This window comes from Narcine bancroftii, unplaced genomic scaffold (genome assembly GCF_036971445.1).
Source record: "Narcine bancroftii isolate sNarBan1 unplaced genomic scaffold, sNarBan1.hap1 Scaffold_240, whole genome shotgun sequence".
Classification (NCBI taxonomy): domain Eukaryota; kingdom Metazoa; phylum Chordata; class Chondrichthyes; order Torpediniformes; family Narcinidae; genus Narcine; species Narcine bancroftii.
The window spans coordinates 252008-271123 of record NW_027211975.1 but is presented as its reverse complement, the minus strand read 5'-3'; the positions used below and the strand labels follow the sequence as shown (position 1 = coordinate 271123).

General features: G+C 42.9%; 2 protein-coding genes across 15 annotated transcripts in view; one reads left to right on the top strand and one right to left on the bottom strand.

Moving 5' to 3' along the window:
* The window catches only part of LOC138750717 (protein OS-9-like), a 100768-nt gene extending 89176 nt beyond the window's left edge, over positions 1-11592 (top strand). For 2 of the 3 annotated variants that reach the window (XM_069912815.1, XM_069912814.1), the window contains exons 13-15: positions 1544-1717; positions 4685-4812; positions 11310-11592. In XM_069912815.1, the coding sequence (XP_069768916.1) occupies positions 1544-1717; positions 4685-4812; positions 11310-11447 (440 nt within the window). In that variant the 3' untranslated portion in view covers positions 11448-11592. The remainder of the gene's footprint in view (positions 1-1543; positions 1718-4684; positions 4813-11309) is intronic. The other variant, XM_069912813.1, reaches the window with a different exon arrangement.
* A 2863-nt stretch (positions 11593-14455) lies between these two features.
* LOC138750718 (beta-1,4 N-acetylgalactosaminyltransferase 1-like) overlaps positions 14456-19116 on the bottom strand; it is an 80360-nt gene continuing 75699 nt past the window's right edge. For all 12 annotated transcript variants that reach the window (XM_069912819.1, XM_069912822.1, XM_069912824.1 and 9 more), the window contains one exon: positions 14456-15260. In XM_069912819.1, coding sequence (XP_069768920.1) covers positions 15043-15260 — 218 coding nt within the window. In that variant the 3' untranslated portion in view covers positions 14456-15042. The remainder of the gene's footprint in view (positions 15261-19116) is intronic.

The following is a 19116-nucleotide window of genomic DNA, read 5'->3' as shown; positions in this document are numbered from 1 at the left end:
TGCGGTGTTTTTTATCTTGTACGCAATGGTTACAGTAGCCTCTTGGTCTTTGCAAGATGGAAAGCTTGTATTTTGCAAGATTGTTGACAACCAAATCCTCTGTTAGTCATGCATCTGGCAATTCCTCTTAAAGTTATCCAGTTCTTGACAAAGGATTGAACAGAGTATGGCTTCCTATAACCATATAACCATTTACGGAGCGGAAACAGGCCATGTCGGCCTTTCAAGTCCGCACCGGTTCACTAGAATAACTCCACTAGCTCAAACCTCCCACTCACCGCCAATAAACCTCCAACCCCCTCACCTCCATGTACACATCCTTTTTCTTTTCTTCTTCTTCTTTGGCTTGGCTTCGCGGACCAACCTTCTCTTAAATGACACATTTAGGCAATTGTGTTTACAGAACATTACAACATAGTACAGGCCCTTCAACCTAAATATACTGACCAAAAAAAAAACTAAACCCTCCCTACCTCAACCCTCTTTCTTTCATCCATGTATCTGTTCAAAAGTCTCTTAAATGCCCATACTGTTCCAGCCTCCACCATCGTCCCTGGCAATGCATTCCAGGTACCCATAATGCTGTGCAACAGAAAAACGTACCCCTGATATTTCCCCTAAATCTTTCTCCCTTTATTTTGTACAGATATCCCCTGGTGTTTGCTAACTCCCATGCTGGGAAAATGGTGGTGACTGTCTATCTTGTCTGTGTCACTCATAATCTTGGAGAACTCTATCAAGTTACCTCTCATTCTTCTTTGCTCCAAAGAGAAAAGCTCTAGCTCTGGTAATCTTGCCTCATGAGACATAATTTCTAATTTGGGCAACATCATGATAAATCATCTCTGCACCCTGTCCATGGCTTCCACATCCTTCTTGTAATGAGATAACCAGAACTGAACACAATATTCTTATTGTAGTCGCAATTAATTGTTTTAGTTTTTTTTTGCTTTATTGATTACTGTGTTATGGTGTTTGGACATGTTGATCTTTTTAGTCCTTTGAAATCCCAAGGTTGCTTAATTTTATCTGCAACCATTTCAAGACCATTGACAAGTCAGTATCTTGCATTTTATATGTCAAAATCAGAATTTATTATCATGAACATGTCGCAAAATTTGTTGTTTTGCAGGAACATTACAGTGCAAATATTGCTGTAAAATTACATTTAAAAATAAATAAATTGATGTAAGAGAAAGTAATATAGTGTGATGTGGTTCATTGTCCATTTAGAAATTTGATGGCAAAGGGGAATAAGTTGTTTTTGTGCCGATGGATGTTTGTCTTCCGGCTTCTGTACCTCCTTCTTGATGGTACCAGTATGAAGAGGACATAGCCAGGGTGGTGGGGGTCCTTGAGGATCGAGGCTATTTTCTTAATACCGCCTCTTGTAGATCTCCTTGATGGATTGGAGACTGGTGCCCTTTGAATTGTGACTCGCCAGAGAGTCATGGGTGTATAGAATTTGTATGTTCATAGGTTTTAAGTACTTTTTAAAAAAAAAACATGAAATTTTAGCTGTCAACTTCTTCCTACATTTCAGAAGCTGATGAAGAAACTGAAAGTCACCTTAAAGTTCGAGTCACAAAAATCAACCCAGGCAGTCCACTGCATAAAGAAATGAAAGTGCGTGAAATGAGTGGCACAGACCCCCAGTTAAGGCAGATACAGAATGTGGTGAAGGAGCAGCTGGAAGAAGCAGGACTGAGAGCAGAAGGTAGTTTGGAGACTAATTGTTTGTATTGAAATGACAAATATTTCACTGTCCCTCCTACTCTGCTGGAACTCCAGTGTCTGACTTCAGTCAGGATGGAGAATTCTCCTCAGAACATCTGTGAAAATAACCTGTGCTCCGCTTTCTTTTGTGGCCTGAATTTTGAAATTGTCCAGAATTGTGGAATGAGCATGGGATGGCACTGTTTGCGCAACATTATCACCGTGCCAGTGGCCCAGGTTCGAAGTCAGCACTGTCTGCAAGGTGTTTAGACGTTCTCCCCTGACCTGCATGGGTTTCCTCTGGGCACTCTGGTTTCCGCACCCTTCAAAACATAAGGGGGTTATAGGTTATGAGCAGCACAGGCTCATGGGCCGGAAAGGCCTGTTAGTGTGCTGTTTGTCTAAATTTAAATTTAAAAGCAGTTTCCAGCCACAAGGGTCCAAGCAAAATAAGGAACATGACTTGGAATTTTGGAAGTCACAGGGATGAGTGATGGTCTATGAAATTGAATATTTGTGCCCTCTCTGATTCTGTTTGTTACTGAAATAATTTGCCCCTTTTCACTGTCCCATAATCTGATCGCACCATTGTCTGCAGACAGACTGGGTGATCACTTTGTTGAACACCTCAGCTCGTCTCCTGCAATAGTGTGGATCTCCCATTGGCCACTCATTTCTATTCCCCATTCCATTCACTTGCTGACATGTTTATTCATGATCTCATTCATTGCCAGACTGAGACCACCTGCATAGAGGAGGAACAACTTGTCACATTCTGTCTGGGCACTTTCCAAACAGATAGCATTCATATCAACTTCCCTGGTTTCTGTTAGACCCCACCCCTTCACCCCATCTTTCCTCATGCCTCCTTTCTTCTAGTTGCCTCTCTTCCCTTTTCCCTCTGTCTCCTTTCACAGAGCCCAAATCAATTCTCACCTTTCTATCATATCCAATTAACACCATTTGTCTGTTGGCCTGTACTCCTCCCCCTCCCATTCTTCCCCTGTCTTTAATTCAGATGCTTGTCTCTTTTCAGTTACACCTTGAGGAAGGGCTCAGGCCTGAAACATTGGTAATACATCTACCTCCAATGGATGCTGCAAGGCCAGCATTTCAGTGTTTTGACTCTGTCAACACTTGCCTGCTTCCATTCTTGACTATCATCATAGCCAGGTTTTTGAGGGGTGGGGTGGAGGGGCCTCACCAGTGATGGCCTCTCTTGCCCACCACTAATTTCCCCCCCAAATACATTGACACTGATGACCCCCAGGTGTAATTTACAGCGACATCTCATGGCCTCTTCACTGTCTTTCCATTTTCAGTCACTTTGTCGAACATCTAATACTGGGTGAGCAAAAAAATTACCTTCAGCCAATGACAAGCAGTTGTAAAACTCCTTGTGATAAACTCTGTCCCATACCCATTGACTTCACCCCTTTACCTAATAACTATCTGAAGCTAACATTGGTGAGATAATTGACCTTAAATCGGGGTTCAGGTCTCTTGTATTCAAAGAACAGTGAAGCCAGTAAAAACACAATGTTGGAGATACTCAGCAGGTCAAACAGTGTCTTTTATATTGCAAAGATAAAATACATAACAGATATTTAAGGCTTGAGCCCTTCTTCAAGGTATGAAAAATGTCATCACCTGTCCGAATAAAAAGGCGGCAAAGGCAGGAGGTAATAAGTGGAGAAAGGAAGGAGAGTGCAGTAGTAAGCAAGGGGGGAGGGATGGCTGGGTGAATAGAGAGGGAAGGGGGTGAAGAGTGGAGGGAAAGAAGACAGGGGAAAGGGAAGGGAGAGCAGGTTAGCAGAAACTGGTAGTCAATTGTTAATACCATCTGACTGGAGGGTGCCAAAATGGAAAATCAGATGTTGTTCCTCCAGGTGGTCTTGATGGTCCAGAGGATAATGTGGTAGATGCGGGGGCTGGTGAGGTGGTAGGTCTGGGGTTAGAGGGTCAGGGCAGATGAGTGGGAAATGGAGGAGATGCGGATGAGGGCTGAGTTGATGGTAGTGAAGGGAGGGAGGCAACAGCAGTAAGCAAAGGGAGGAGAGATGGTTAGATGAATGGAAAGGGGAGAGGGTTGGCACCTGTTGACATTTTTCCATTCCTTGATAAAGGACTCAAGCCTGAAACATTTACAGTATCAGCGATCGGGACTGGGGTTTGAATTCCATGCTGTCTGTAAGGAGTTTGTATATTTTCCCCATGTCTGCATGGGTTTTCCTTAGGGGCTCTGGTTTCCTCCCACATTTCGAAACATACTGGTGGTGTAGGTTAATTAGGTGTAAATTGAGTGGCATGGACTTGTAGGCCGAAATATTACCATGCTGTATGTCTAAAGTAAAGTCGTTGGGTGTATTTAAGGAAGAGATTGATAGGTTCTTGATGAGTCAGGGCATCAAAGATTATAGGGAGAAGGACAGGCAGTGGGGCTGAGTGGGGAAAATTTTGATCAGTTCATGATTAAATGGCTGAGAAGAATTGATGGGCCGAATAGCCTATTTCTGTTTCTATGTCTTATGGTCTTGTGTATTCTGACTCTCTGCTTCCTGCCAAACATCCAATGCTTTACCCACGCTAGTATGTTTCCTGTTATACCACGGACTGTTATCATGTAAAGTAGCCTTGTCAAGTTCATACTCGTGATTAAATGGCGGGGCCGTCTCAATCGTCTGTTTCTGTGTCTTATGGAAGGGGGAGATTGAGTAAAGCATTGAATGACCATCATTCAATTCCATGATGAAATTTGCAATGGAAGATTTATAGAACTGCAATGAAGTTGAATATAAATAATTTTTTGTGCACTTGCTGTGACCTAAAGTGGCACTTGGCAATCAAGTACATTTCAAAAAATTTGTATACACATGTAAATATTTTGCAGGTTGCAATACATTCACTTTACTTATAGAGATGAAGCTTTGAAGGAGATAATGACAGTTGACTTGTGCATAACCATTAGTTTTTTGCTTAGGTAAAATTGAAGTTAAGATTGTAACAACTGGATCACTTGGAGATGATGATGAGGACATGCACTGGCTGTCAGAAGAAGACACCAAATCTTTTCGAGAGCTTCTTATCAACTTGCTGGTAAGGATGTAGAGAGCAAATAAGAGAATCTGAAATCACAACAATCCTCCTTGCTCATGAAAACTGGTGATTTCCACATCCTTAATTGGAACGCCAAAGGGCCTTGTCCCACCAGCAGGTCCCACATCAGTATGGAGGCATGCAGCAGATTTACATTGACCCTTAAACACACATCAACATCAATGCCACTTTATTCTCCCCATATTCCACACCGCTTTGCACAATCTCTGGTGAGAGCACACAGAATATTGTGTTCAGTTCTGGTCACCTCATTACAGGAAGGATGTGGAGAGGGTGCCAAGATGTTGCCTGGATTGGAAAATATCTTAACAGGCAAGGTTAGCTTTTCTCTTTGGATAGAAGAATGAGAGGTGACTTCATAGAGCTCTACAAGAATATGAGAGACATAGATAAGGTGGATATCCAGCACTTTTTTCCCCAAGGAAGGAGAAGCAAGCACCAGAGGAGATCTGTACAAAGTGAAGGAGGAAAGTTTAGGGAAATTGTCAAGGCTAGGTGGTTTTATTAGAAGGCATGGGGAGGGGTGGAACAATAGGGGCATTTAAGAGACTTAGATGGATGAAAATAAAATAGAGAGTTATGAGGTAGAGGGGGATTCAGTTTTTTTTGTTGGTTAGGTATATGGAGATCAGCACAACGTCATGGGCCAAGGGCTTGTACTGTGCTGTAATGTTCTGTGTCCATTCTACTCCTGCTGACATGTCTCTCTACTTATTCATACGTTGCAAGTCTGGATCTGCTGGTGGATGATTGGTTGCATTTCCTGAAGCATTAAAGTTTTGGGATGTTTGTGTTTTGGGCATCAATTTTCACACTAATTTGGGAGCCACCAGTCAAATCCTGGGACAGGGGCTGAAAACACTTCAACTGCACCTCCTCCTGTTCCTCATTTGTAAATAACACTTTCCCCTCCAAGTCCCTTCTGGGTGCTGATGGACAGATACCAAAGCCACGCAGAACAGTGTTTCAGGGAATTAGATAGAACATTGCAGCACAGTATAGACCCATTGGCCCTTGATGTGGTACTGACCTATATAGACCTACAAAAAGTACCTTACTAGCCCAACCTCATAACCCTCTATTTTTATTTGATCCATGTGCCTGTCCAGGAGTCTCTTAAATGCCCCTATTGTTCCAGCCTACTCCAATGCAATGCATTCCAGGCACCCACAATTCTCTGTGTAAGAATATTTACCGCTGATGTCTCCCCTAAACTTTGCTCCCTTAATTTTAAAATCCTGCAACCACTTGATTACCAAGCAATATTCCAGACATGCTCGGACAGACTTTGTTTGCAAAAAGAGTGGCAGAGAGGATCAATGGAGTCTCCCTTCGCCCCCTCCCCCCCATCGAAGTGAAGAAGATGTCCTCTGGAGTTTGCTACTCCCACCCCGGAAAAAAGACAGTGGTTGTCTACCTTATCTATGCCTCTCAGAATCTTAAGTCACCTCTTATCCTTTACTCCAAAAAGAAAAGATTCGCTCTGCTAATCTTGCCTCGTGAGACATATTTTCCAATCCAGACGACATCCTGGTAAATCTCTGCACTTTCTGCAGAGCTACTACATCTTTCCTGTAATGAGGTGTACAGAGCTGAACACAACATTTCCAAATGTGGTCTCACCAGCAATTGATAGAGCTGCAACATTACCTCATGACCCCCGATTAATGAAGCCCAGCATACCATAGGCCTTCTTAACAGTCTGATCGACTTGTGAGATCTATGGATTTGGAACCCAAGATCCAAATGCTCCAAGCAATCACGCTGAGGGAAAATGCATGGCTGTTTAACCATTTATTTAGCACTAAGAGTGAGTTGGATCAAACTGGAAAAAGAGCATTTTGATTTTTGTCAAATGCATTTGACCTTGTATGGTGCTACCTCCCTGTCAGTCTTTGTCCTGCACACAAGCTAGGTCCCAAGTTGCTTCACGGTGTTCCACCCAGTTTTGTTTCTCTCCAAATGTTCATGTTATGAATTGGGAAAAGTTGGTCATTGAATTTATAGCTTCTATTGCCAGTTCTTCTGCATCATTCTGAGCTGTTATTATTTAACTCCCCTGTGAGGCAGTGTATGCTCACTTTAAATTTGTTGTTGTGCCTGGCACCAGGGAGGGGGTATTGGCCGCCTTAGAGTGATTTAAAGCAGACGCTCTATGGGAAGCGGGAGAAAAAAAACTCCAGAGCCCCTTGCTAAGATATTTGCGTAGTCTTTGGCCTCAGGTGAAGTGTGAGAAGACTAGAGGGTGGCTCATGTTGTGCTGTTATTTAGAAAGGGCAGCCAGGACAACTAAGGATCCTACTGGCCAGTGAGGCTGACATCAATGGTTGGAAAACTGCTGGAGGGGTTTCTGAGGGACAGGATCTACCAGTCAGGGACTGATGAGAGGTAGTCACATGGATTTATGCGTGGCAGATCATGTCTCATAAATCAGATTTGTTTTTATATATTTTGATGGATTTTGAAAGGCATTTGACGTCCTGCCAACAGCACCACCATTTTGGGCACAGACCTTCACAGCTCATGATTTTACTTCCAAACATCACCATCTCCTTTAACAGGCCAAATAAAGCCTGAACAGAGCTGCCAGCATCAGGACCATGCAGTAGGACCTTTCAGAACAGCGCTGTGACTCTACCCCCTCTCTCCCAGGTCCGCACCGACAGCACCATTGCAAAAGCTCTGGCAGTGCCACCATTTTTTTTTAAGTAGTGAAGGGATGTTTATCTGATTGGAAACCGTGAGTAGTGGTATTTCATTCAAATCATTAACATCCATAACAATGAAGTTAACATAATTGGTAAATTTGCAGACTTAGTGGTATGGTGGATAGTGAGGAGGGTTAGGGAAGTCTTCAACAGGATCTAGTACAGAAAAATGGAATTTAACCTTGATAAATGTGAAGTGTTGCACTTCAGTAAGCTGAACCAGGGTGGGACTCACACAGTGAATGGTGGGACCCAGAGGAAGTTGTAGAACAGAGTACAGCGGCATGGTTACCTGTAGGTGGCTACGCAGATGGACAGAGGTGGTGAAGAAGGCATTTGGCATACCTGCCTTAATTGAATACACAAGTTGGAACCTCATGTTTCAGCTGTGAGACCACATAGAGTACTGTGTGCACTTTTGGTCACCTACAGAAAGGTCATTGTTAAACTGGAAGGGGTGCAGGTGAACTTCACAGGATGTTGCTGAGATGAGGGCTTGAGATACAGAGAGAGGTCAGATTGGCCAGGTATTCATTTCCCTAGACCATAGAAGGTTAGGTGTGCAAATAAACAATAATCTAGGCCAATTATATAAACTCAATTACAATCCACTAATGAAAAAATTACATGACGATTTAGAGCATTGGAAAGAGCTACCACTAACACTGATAGGAAGGATAAACTGTATTAAAATGAACATTTTTCCAAGGATACTATACTTATTTCAGGCATTGCCAATACAACTGACAGAAAAATTCTTCAAAGAGTTAAAGAAAATAATAAGGAGATTTTTATGGAGAGGGGGGAAACCGAGGATAGCACTAGATAAATTAACAGAATGGTATAAACAAGGAGGCTTACAATTGACCATAGAAGGCTGAGGGGTGACCTTATAGAGGTTTATAAAATGTTTTCCCCACGGAAGGTGATTCTAGAGCTTGAGGGCTCAGGTTTAAGATGAGGGGAGAGATTTAGGGCCACCTTTTTCACTCAGTGGATGGTCCATATCTGAAACGAGCTGCCTGAGGAAGGTGCAGAAGCAGGAATAATTTTGATGTTCAAAAGACATTTAGACAGATAAACAGACAAAAAGGGCTCAGAAGGATATAGGCAATTGGAACCTCAGAACAGACAATATGGGCCAAAGGGCCTGTTCCATGCCATACGACTGTAGTGTGGTGATAATATGATTGGAGATGTGAAATCCTGCTTTGGAACCTGGGCATTTAAACTCAATTAATTTAATAAAGCAAATTTTAAAATAAAATGAGTATTAATGCAGGTGACTGAAATTATTGAGTTATTCCATCAACCTGTCTGGTGGCAGAAATGTTTCTTTCCTGGCATCCTTGGTCTTAATTAAATGCAAATCCAGACAGCAAGATGTATGACTCAACTACCCAGAAAGTCACTCAGATCAGGATCAATTAAAGATGGGTAAGCTGGTAACATGACATCACATGTAATTTGGGAGAAAAACTTATTGCTCTAAATATCATCACAGCCACATCCTGCATCCAGATAGTACACAGGTGAGATGGATCAGCTGGTCACAACAAAAACCTGGCACGTAATGTTAGCAAAACTAAGGACCTGATCGAGGGCTTCAGGAGAGGGAAATCAGGATAACATGAATCAGTCCTTATCGAAGAGTCAGCAGTAGAGTGAATCAAGAACTTCAAATTCATGGGTATCAACATCTCTGAAGGTCTATCCTGGGGCCTCCACTTCAATCCAATCATGAAGAAGGCTCACCAGCATCTTAGTGAGGAGATTTGGTATGTCACCAAACACTCTTGCAACTCTCTACAGGTGTACTGTGGAGAGCATTCTGATTGGTTGCATCATTGTCTGGTATGGAGGTGCCAATGAATAGGACAGGAAAAGTGTGCAGAGAGTTGTGAACTCGGCCAGTGCCATCATGGGCATCAGTCTTCACTCTATAAAGGAGATTTCCTGTCTCAAGAAAGCTGGCTCTATCTTCAAGAACCCTCACCACCAAGGCCATGCCCTTTTCTCACCACTACCATCAGGAAGCAGATACAGGAGCCTAAAGATGGCACAAGAACAACTTCTTCCCGTCTGCCATCAGATTTATGAATGGACAATTAAACACCGATACTACTTCACTTTCTCATCTTTTGCACTAATTTTTTTTAAAATAATTTATAGCAATATTTGGACCTATCTTTGGCTTGGCTTTGCGGATGAAGATTTATGGAGGGGTATGTCCACGTCTGCTGCAGGCTCGTTGGTGACTGACAAGTCCGATGCGGGACAGGCAGGCACGGTTGCAGCGGTTGCAAGGGAAAATTGGTTGGTTGGGGTTGGGTGTTGGGTTTTTCCTCCTTTGTCTTTTGTCAGTGAGGTGGGCTCTGCGGTCTTCTTCAAAGGAGGTTGCTGCCCGCCGAACTGTGAGGCGCCAAGATGCACGGTTGGAGGCGAGATCAGCCCACTGGCGGTGGTCAATGTAGCAGGCACCAAGAGATTTCTTTAAGCAGTTCTTGTACCTCTTCTTTGGTGCACCTCTGTGTCGGTGGCCAGTGGAGAGCTCGCCATAGAACACGATCTTGGGAAGGCGATGGTCTTCCATTCTGGAGACGTGACCCACCCAGCGCAGTTGGGTCTTCAGCAGCATGGATTTGATGCTTGCGGACTCTGCCAGCTCGAGTACTTCGATGTTGGTGATGAAGTCATTCCAATTAATGTTGAGGATGGAGCGGAGGACCTATAATGCTATTATAAAACAATAAATTTCTTGACATGTTCATAACAATAAACATTTTGATTCTGCAAGAGGTTTAAAATATGTGTTGGTCAGCATGAGTTAATTTCTTAGTCTATTACATCTGTGGCTGAATGATTATTTTACAACTTGTTCATTGTTAATTATCTGTGTCCATTTTCTTTTGCACTACCATTTAGTGGTAATTCTGTTGTGCCCGTGGGAAAAAAAAGAATCTCAGGGTTGTATGTGATATCATGTATGTACTCTGACAAAATTCTGCATGATTTTCCAAATTTTAATAGGTAATTAACATGGTCTGTCTCCTTCACACCCTTTCAGAGGACATCGCAGATTTCAGATTTATTGTCAATGTTTTCATCAGTTCAGGAAGGGAAATGTGCATGCAAAGATAGTGGAGGAACTCAGCAGGTCCATAGGAGATAAAAATATATAACCGATGTTTTGGGCCTGAGCCCTTCTTCAATGTGGTGAGCAAAGATATGACCTCCACCCCATTCCCTTACCGACATGTCTGTCCTTGGTTTCATGTACTGCCAGACTGACACCACTTGCAAATTGGAGGTACAACCCCTCATGTTTTGTCTGGGCACCCTCCAACTGGATGGTCTTAATATTGATTTCTTAAGTTTCCATTGGTCCCTACTCCCCATCTTTCCTCTAGCGCTGTCTCTCTCCCCTTTTCCCTCTCTCCTTTGAGCCAAAAACACCCCCAACCTTCTCCCAATTCTCACCTTTCCACTTTCCTATCCTCTTATATCTATTTAACATGTTTTGTCTGTTGGTCTGTGCTCCTCCCCCTCCCATTCTTCCCTTCTCCTTCACCATTTTAGCACAGAAGCCTGTCTGTTTTTGGAAGGCCTGAAACATTAGAAATGCATCTTTACTTCCTATGGACACTGGAAGGCCTGCTGAGTTCCTCCAGCATCTCTGCATTTTTACTATGATTACGACATCGACAAGACTTCCGAGTTCCACTTCATGCATGCACTGAAACTTTGTGGCTTCTTCTTTTCCAACAGACTGGTGGTGGCGAAGAGGTTTACAAAGAACAGCAGAGGCAACAACAGCTGGAGAATAACTACCGTTTTGTGTGGGGAGAGAGGCAAGAGGAAGCACGGTCATCGAGCACAACAGACACCGATGACATGGATTTCTAGGGGCGTGTGGCTTTCAGTACAAACCAAGCACATCTCTGGGTGTTGGCACATGAACCAGCTGATTGGTACTTTGCCGTGTGTAATGGCACATTTGTTTAGTGATCATTGATCACTTTGAATAATAAATGTACCTCCAGAAGAATGATCACAATTTTCTATTTTTATTGACAACCTCAAAAGGAAGTTTGCATTTATCTGAGACATCTTTTTCCATGTGTGGGAATTGGCATGTATGGACATTGCTAATCACTTATGAATGTGTTCTTTAGTGATGAACCCTGCATCCAGACCAGCGATTGAGTGCCCTCCTTGGGTGACAGAGAAATGTGTTGTCAAGATTCCTTTATTGTCATCTAATAGTGCACAACTTGTAATATTACACAAAATTGCCTTCTGCAGACAGATTGACCATTAGTGTCGCCAGGCACCCCTTATAGGAAGAGAGAAAGAGAACCAAAATAAAGTCCCCTCAGAGTCGCTGAGCGTCTGTAGATTCGCTTGCCGCAGCCACACACTTCGGTTCCTAATGTGGTGAGTAATGAATGTAATTTTTTTAATCTGCAAAATGAGCTTCACTTCTCTCCATAGAAAAGGGAAAGCCAGGTGGGCAGAAGGCCTAAAAATGAGAGTGTGGAGATCATAAAAGGATCAATGTGGAGGCAGAAGCCTAGCATTGGACAAGACCCCATTGCCAGCATTGGACAAGACCCCATTCCTTGTGTACCTCACAAGACCCCAGTATCTGCTGTGTTTTTTTTGTTTACCTCCATTTGGGGTCCAGATCTCTTTGATGAATGGGTCAAATTATGGTGATACCCTGTTTCTGAATTCAGTCATTCAACTGACAGGATAAATAACAAGTGATAAAGATGCAGTTTGTCTCCCTTCAGAGTTCTGGAGAAACTCAAGACCATAGCATCAGCAGATTTTTTGTTTACTGTAATTTGTCACTGAGAAGACATCTTGGCCCTAGCTCCCTTTCCCACAATAAAGTTGTGCCCTCTTGTCCTGAACCCTCCAGCAGTGGGAAACAACCTTTTTACATCTACTCTATCCATGCCTTTCAACATTCAAAATGTTTCAATGAAATACTCCCTCGTTCTCCAAAATTCCAATGAGTACAGGCCAAGAGATATAAAGGTTCCTCATATGATAAGTCTTTGATATCCAGAATCATCCTTGTGAGCCTCTCCAATTTCAGCACATAGTTTCTTAAATGAGGAGCCCAAAACTGCTCAGACTACTCCAAGTGAGGTCTCACCTGTACCTTGTAAAGCCTTAACTTTACATCCTTACTGTTATATTCTATTCCTCTTTACCATCCCTGCTGGACTCTGAGTTAAACCATCATCTCTGCAGATTCCAGGGTCAAGTTCACCCTCCCCAGCTCTCCAGATTCCTCTGCTCCTGAGAGACTGAGCCCAGCCTATCCGATCTCTCTCTGCTTGTTCGAAAGCTAGAATCACTTCACAACATGTGGAAATACCAATACAAAACACTTAAAGAACAAGTGTCAAATTACCAACCATCTTTGATATATTAGAGGTGTTTTTCCAACACAATTTGTCATTGTGAACACTACCAAAAGTATTCTCAAGATATCCCTTTTCATCGGCTACTGATCAGAAGTTGAACATAAGCCATTTGTGATGCCCTGATGACATTTCTTACATTGCACAAGGTTCAATTACACTCAACTGGTTTCAAAACATTGAGTCAGACAGCATGGAAACAGGCCTTTTGGACCAACTTGCCCACATCCATCAAAAATGACCCACCCACATTCGACCCACTTGCCTACATTTGGCCCATATCCTTCTAAGCTAGTGGTTTTCAAACTTTTTCTTTCCACTCACATACCACCTTAAGTAATCCCTATGCCATAGATGCTCTGTGATTCGAAATGGATTACTTAGTGATATATGAGTGGAAAGAAAAAGATGAAAACCACTGTTCTAAACCCATCAAAATCATACAACAGCACAGAAAACTGGCTCTTCAGCCCTCCTTATCAGTGCTGAACTATTCTGCCTAGTCCCACTGACCTGCACCTATTCCATATCCCTCTATACCCCTCCCATCCATGTACCTGTCTAAAATTTTCTTAAATGTTAAAATTGAGCCTACATTTGGCAGCTCGTTCCACATTCCCTCCACTCTTCCCTGAACTTCTCTCCTTTTACCCTTAACATGGGCATGGTAGATATAGAAAGGTTGTTTCACACATGGTGGGATAGTCTAGGACAAGAGGGCACAATTTCAGGATTGAAGGGCATCCAATGAGAACAGAGCTATGGAGGAACTTCTTGAGCCAGAATGTGATAAATCCGTGGAATTTGTTGCCACAGGCAATTATGAAGGCCAAGCCATTGGGTGAATTTAAGGCGGAGATTGATAGCCGGGGCATCAAAGGTTATGAGGAGAAAGCCATGGGGGGGGGGGGGGGTGCCTCAGTGTTGAAATGGACGATTAGATGGCTGGTAGACAAAATGGGCTGAATAGCCTATTTCTGCTCCCCTGTCTTGTGATCTTATGGCCTTAACCAATCCACTCTGATTCCACCTCAGTGGAAAAAGCTTACTTGCATTTGCTTTGTCTCTATTCATCATAACTTTCTATACCTCTATGAAATCTTCCCTCATTCTTTTACACTCCTGGGAATAAAGTCCCAACCTGTTTAACCTTTCCCTGTACCTCAGTTTCTCAATTCCTGGCAACATTGTGGTAAATATCCTAGGATCCATCAAAACGTTTTGTTTGTTCCGAAAAATGTCTTTTTCTTTGTTGGTTATTTGATGACATTCCATGATGAACATTTCTACTGTTGCAGGTCGGAGAGGAGGATTAGTGAGGGTGGGAGTCCCATAGAACAGGTGAACTTTGTGTCTGTGTCCTCATGAGCACTCTGGTTGTCCACGATGGGAGTGTCTGGTGATGTTCCCCTGGGCATGTGGTAGTGCGAATAGGTTCAATGGGTTCAAAGAGTAACAAGTCTTGGACACACGACAGTAGAAAATGGTGATCTTTATTTCCACGTGGGAAAACTGAACACACACACACAGACACAACAGTAGCGGGAAATCATACACCAGATGCTGGTCAGTCAAAGATACTCGCAACTCCTGATGGTGGATCTGGGGTTTTACAGCAATACCTGCCACCGCTGTACAATCCACAGGCATGGGACATTGAGTGAAGAACGCAAAACTAAGCACAATTTCAACAAGTGATAAGCCATGGTCTCTCTTGGGTAAATGCCACAATAGCCCCCCATATTATACCAACATACACCACACAACTGGTCTGTGATCTCATCCACTCCTGGAGTGGAGCTCAGGTGTTGTCTTGGAGGAACAAGAATGTAAGCTGCCACTGGCTGGAGAGTAAGTGCGGCTCAGGGGTGCCCTTGTGACCTGTGACAACCAATGGTGTGGCAGCCTCGCTTGTGGATGGATCTAACCTTTGATTGGCTGGTGTTTCCTGCCGGAGAGGACAGGTGACCTTCCGTGCAACAGGGCACCAATGGGAAGTTGTGGCAGCAGATATTTACACAGTGAGGTCCCTTCCCCCACTCGTCGGGTGACCTGAATCTGCCTTAGCTATTCTTGATGCATTTGAAATGGTTCTTGAGGTAAAACAGCTTGTCCTGCAATTTGCTGTCCTCCTCCCCTGATTGGATGTAACGCCGCTCTTTGTACCTCTTGTCGCTCTCACTTTGTTTCGTCCAAGGCATTACAAGTTTGGAGGCATGATCGACCACCACATCAATGCAAGACCCAACGTGGAGAAGGCCCAGACCATCGATGAAGAATTCTGCAGGGAACACAAGAGTCCATGTAATCGGAGAAAGGCAGGGCAGATGTTTCCCTCCCTGACAAATTTGAGCCCCAAGATGACCTTGCCTCATCTCTATGGACCATGTCCACCACACTGCCCATCTCCCATCCATGGTAGACGCAGGAACAACTGCAAGGTTTTAATACAGGTACTCCCTGACTTGCAACCTATGCGACAATAACCATCCACACATATGATCAAATTTTTTAAAAATATTAAATTTACACAGTTTATGTTGTATTTGACAAACTATAACAGGGATACAGGGCATGTAAGAACCAAAATGTGCGCACTTACCTTATTAATCGGCGTCCCGGGGTCCGTAGGCTGGGTGCGGCCATCTTGATTCCTGTGCTCATGCGTTGAGTCTTCGGATGGCATATGCACGGTGGGTTTACTTAACTCTCGCGCATGCCCAACTGAACTGCAATAAGCAAACCCACCGTGCATATGCCATCCGAAGACTCAACGCATGAGCACAGGAATCAAGATGGCCGCACCCAGCCTACGGACCCCGGGACGCCGATTAATAAGGTAAGTGCGCACATTTTGGCTCTTGCATGCCCTGTATCCGTTACGGTTTGTCAAATACAACATTTAATTAAAAGGTTTGCTTTAAGACTGGTACTCCATGCGCATTGGCAAAATTCTGACGCGTCCATTTTGAAATATGACCGATCCTTCAGTCCCGATTACAATCGTAAGTTGAGGAGTACCTGTGTTTAAATTTAGACATACAGTGCGGTAATAGCCCCTTCCAGAGCAGCTGTAATGGCAGCACTGCAGCTGGAGCAGACCCAGGAGATCAGGGAGCAGAGATACAACCCTATTCCAAAGGGTCCTACTGCCTGGTTCTAATGCTGGCAGCTCTGTACAGGCATTAAATGGCCTGTTAGAGGAGATTGTTAACTCCTCAGGATTGGACAAGATGTATACCAGGTTGCTCTAAGAGATTGCTGGGACCCTTGCTCTGTGATTTCTATAAATGACCTGGATGAAGATGTAGAGGAATGGGTCAGTAAGTTTCTGGATGATACAAAGGTTGGAGGAGTTGTGAATAGTGTTGAATGTTGTCATAGGTTAAAACAAGATATAGACAGGATGCAGAGTTGTGCAAAAGTTGCAGATGGAGTTCAATCCAGGTAAGTGTGAGATTATACATATAGTAAAATTAAATTTGAAGGCAGAGGGTATGGTTAATGGTAGAATATTTAAGAGTGTGGAAGAACAGATGGAACTTGGGGTCTAAATCCATACATCTCCCAAGGTTGTCACACAGGTTGAAAGGATAGTTAAAAAGGCCTTTGGTATGCTGGACTTCATTACTCAGGGGATTGAGTTTAGGAGTCCACGGGATGATGCTGGAGCTCTATAAATCTCTCTTGAGACCACAGAATATTGTGTTCAGTTCTGGTTGCCTCATTACAGGATGAATATGTCAGCTATGTAAAGAAGATTTACCAGGACGTTGCTTAGATTGGAGAAGGTGTCTTATGAGACATGGTTAACAGAGCTGTCTAGGGCTTTTCTCTTTGGAGTGAAAAAGTATGAGAGGTGACTTAATGGAGGTCTATAAGATTATGAAAAGCATGGATAAGGTAGACACCCAACTTTTTCCCAGGAGTATCAAACACCAGAGAACATATGTACAAAGTGAAGGGAGTAAAATTTAAGGGAGTCATCAAGGGTATGTTTTTTTATGGGTGCCTGGAGTGCATTGCCCGGGGTGGTGGTGGAATCGGGGCATTTAAGAGGCTCATGAACAAGCACATGAATGAAAGAAAAGTAGAAAGTTATGAGGTCAGGAGGATTTTTTTTAAGATATATGTCGGTTGTCACAACATCATGGTCTGAAGAGACTGTGTTGTAATATTCTATGATCTATGTTCCAGAACAGGGGTAGTCAAACTGGCTACCTGTTGTCCATTTTTAAGTGGCCCAGGGTGAATTTTAAAATTAGAATGGAATGTGGTCAGTCAGTGGTTCCCAATCTTTTTCTTCCAACTCACATACCACTTTAAGTATTCTCTATGTCATTGGTGCTCTGTGATTAGTAAGGGATTGCTTAAAGTGGTATGTGAGTTCGAAGGGAAGGTTGAGAACCACTGCTCTAGACCCAATTTTTACCAAAATATTTTGCTTGAGAAAAGTTGTCATCGGCCCATTTCCTTTGGAGTTATGAAACCATACACATAACAAGTAAATTAGGCATGGTTAAAACAGTGGTTTTCAAATTTATTTATTTCCATCCACCTACCACCTTAAGCAATCTTTTACTAATCACAAATCACCTATGGCATAGGGAATACTTAAAGTGGTATGTGAGTTGGAAGAAAAAGGTTGGAAATCACTGGCATAGTATAGTCTCTAACAATAAATTGCACTGTATGTACATTGTGCTTCTTAGTTTCAACACTAGATGTCGCTGCCATTTTGAACAACTACTAGACCCACCATTGAAATATTAGAACCGTAGAATGTTACAGCACAGAAAAACAGGCATTCGACCCTTCTGGTCTCACTGACCTACTCTCATTCCATAACCCTCCAGATCTCTCCTATCCATGCATTTAACCAATTTATTTTTAAAACTCGAGATTGAATCTGCATTCACTACATCAGATGGCAGCTCATTCCACATCCTACCACTCTCTGAGTGAAAAGCTTTCCCCTAATGTTCCCCTTGAACCTCTCCCCTTTCAGCCACAAGCTATGACCTCTCATATTTATTTCCCCCAATCTAAGTGGAAACATCTGTCTATACTCCTCATCTTATAAATCTCTATCAAGTCTCCCTTCATTTTTCTTCATTCCAAGGATTATAGTCCTAACCTGTTTAATCTTTCCCAGTAACTCAACTCCTGAAGGCCTGGCAACATCTTAGTAAATCTTCTCTGCACTCTTTCAATCTTATTGATATCCTTCCTGCTGTTGGGCAATATTCTAAGTGTGGCCTCACTATTGACTTGAAAACTTCAACATAACATCCCAACTCCTATACTCGATTCTTTGATTTATAATGGCTAAGATGTTGAATGCTTTCTTTACCACTCTGCCACCTTCAGGGAACAATCTATCTGTATTCCCAAATCTCCTTGCTCCTCCACACACCTCAATGGCCTACCATTTACTGTGTACATCCTACCCTGATTTGCTCTTCCAAAGTGCAACACCTTACACTTCTCTGCATTAAATTCCATCAGCCATTTACTGGCCCAATTTCCTAGCTGGTTCAGATCCCTTTGCAAGCTTTGAAAATCTCCCTCACAGTCTATGACACCTCCTATCTTTGTGTCATCAACAAACTTGCTGATCCAATTCACCACGTTATCATCCAAGTCATTTATATAAACAATAATTGTCCCAACACAGATCCCTAAGGCACACCACTCGAAACAGACCTTCAGTCCAAGAGGGAACCATCCACCACCACTGTTTTCTTCCACCAAGCCAATTTCAAATCCAGTTTGCAATCTCTCTATGTATACCTAGTGTCCTCACCTTCTGAGCCAACCTCTCATGTGCAACCTTGTCAAAGGCCTTACTAAAGTCACTATAGACACCATCCACAGCCTTTCCCTCATTAACCTTCCTGGTAACTTCCTTAAAAAACTCTACAAGATTTGTTAAATACAACCTACCACACACAAATCTATGCTGACTGTCCTTAATCAGTTGATAATGGTCCAAATATCTCTATATCCTATCTCTCAGAAATCTTTCAAATAATTTACATAGTACTGACGTCAATGAAAACATTTACCTTAGTTGATTAAACATTGCAGAACTGAAAATATGAAAATTTCAGACATGGTGGGAAAATGAATGTTAT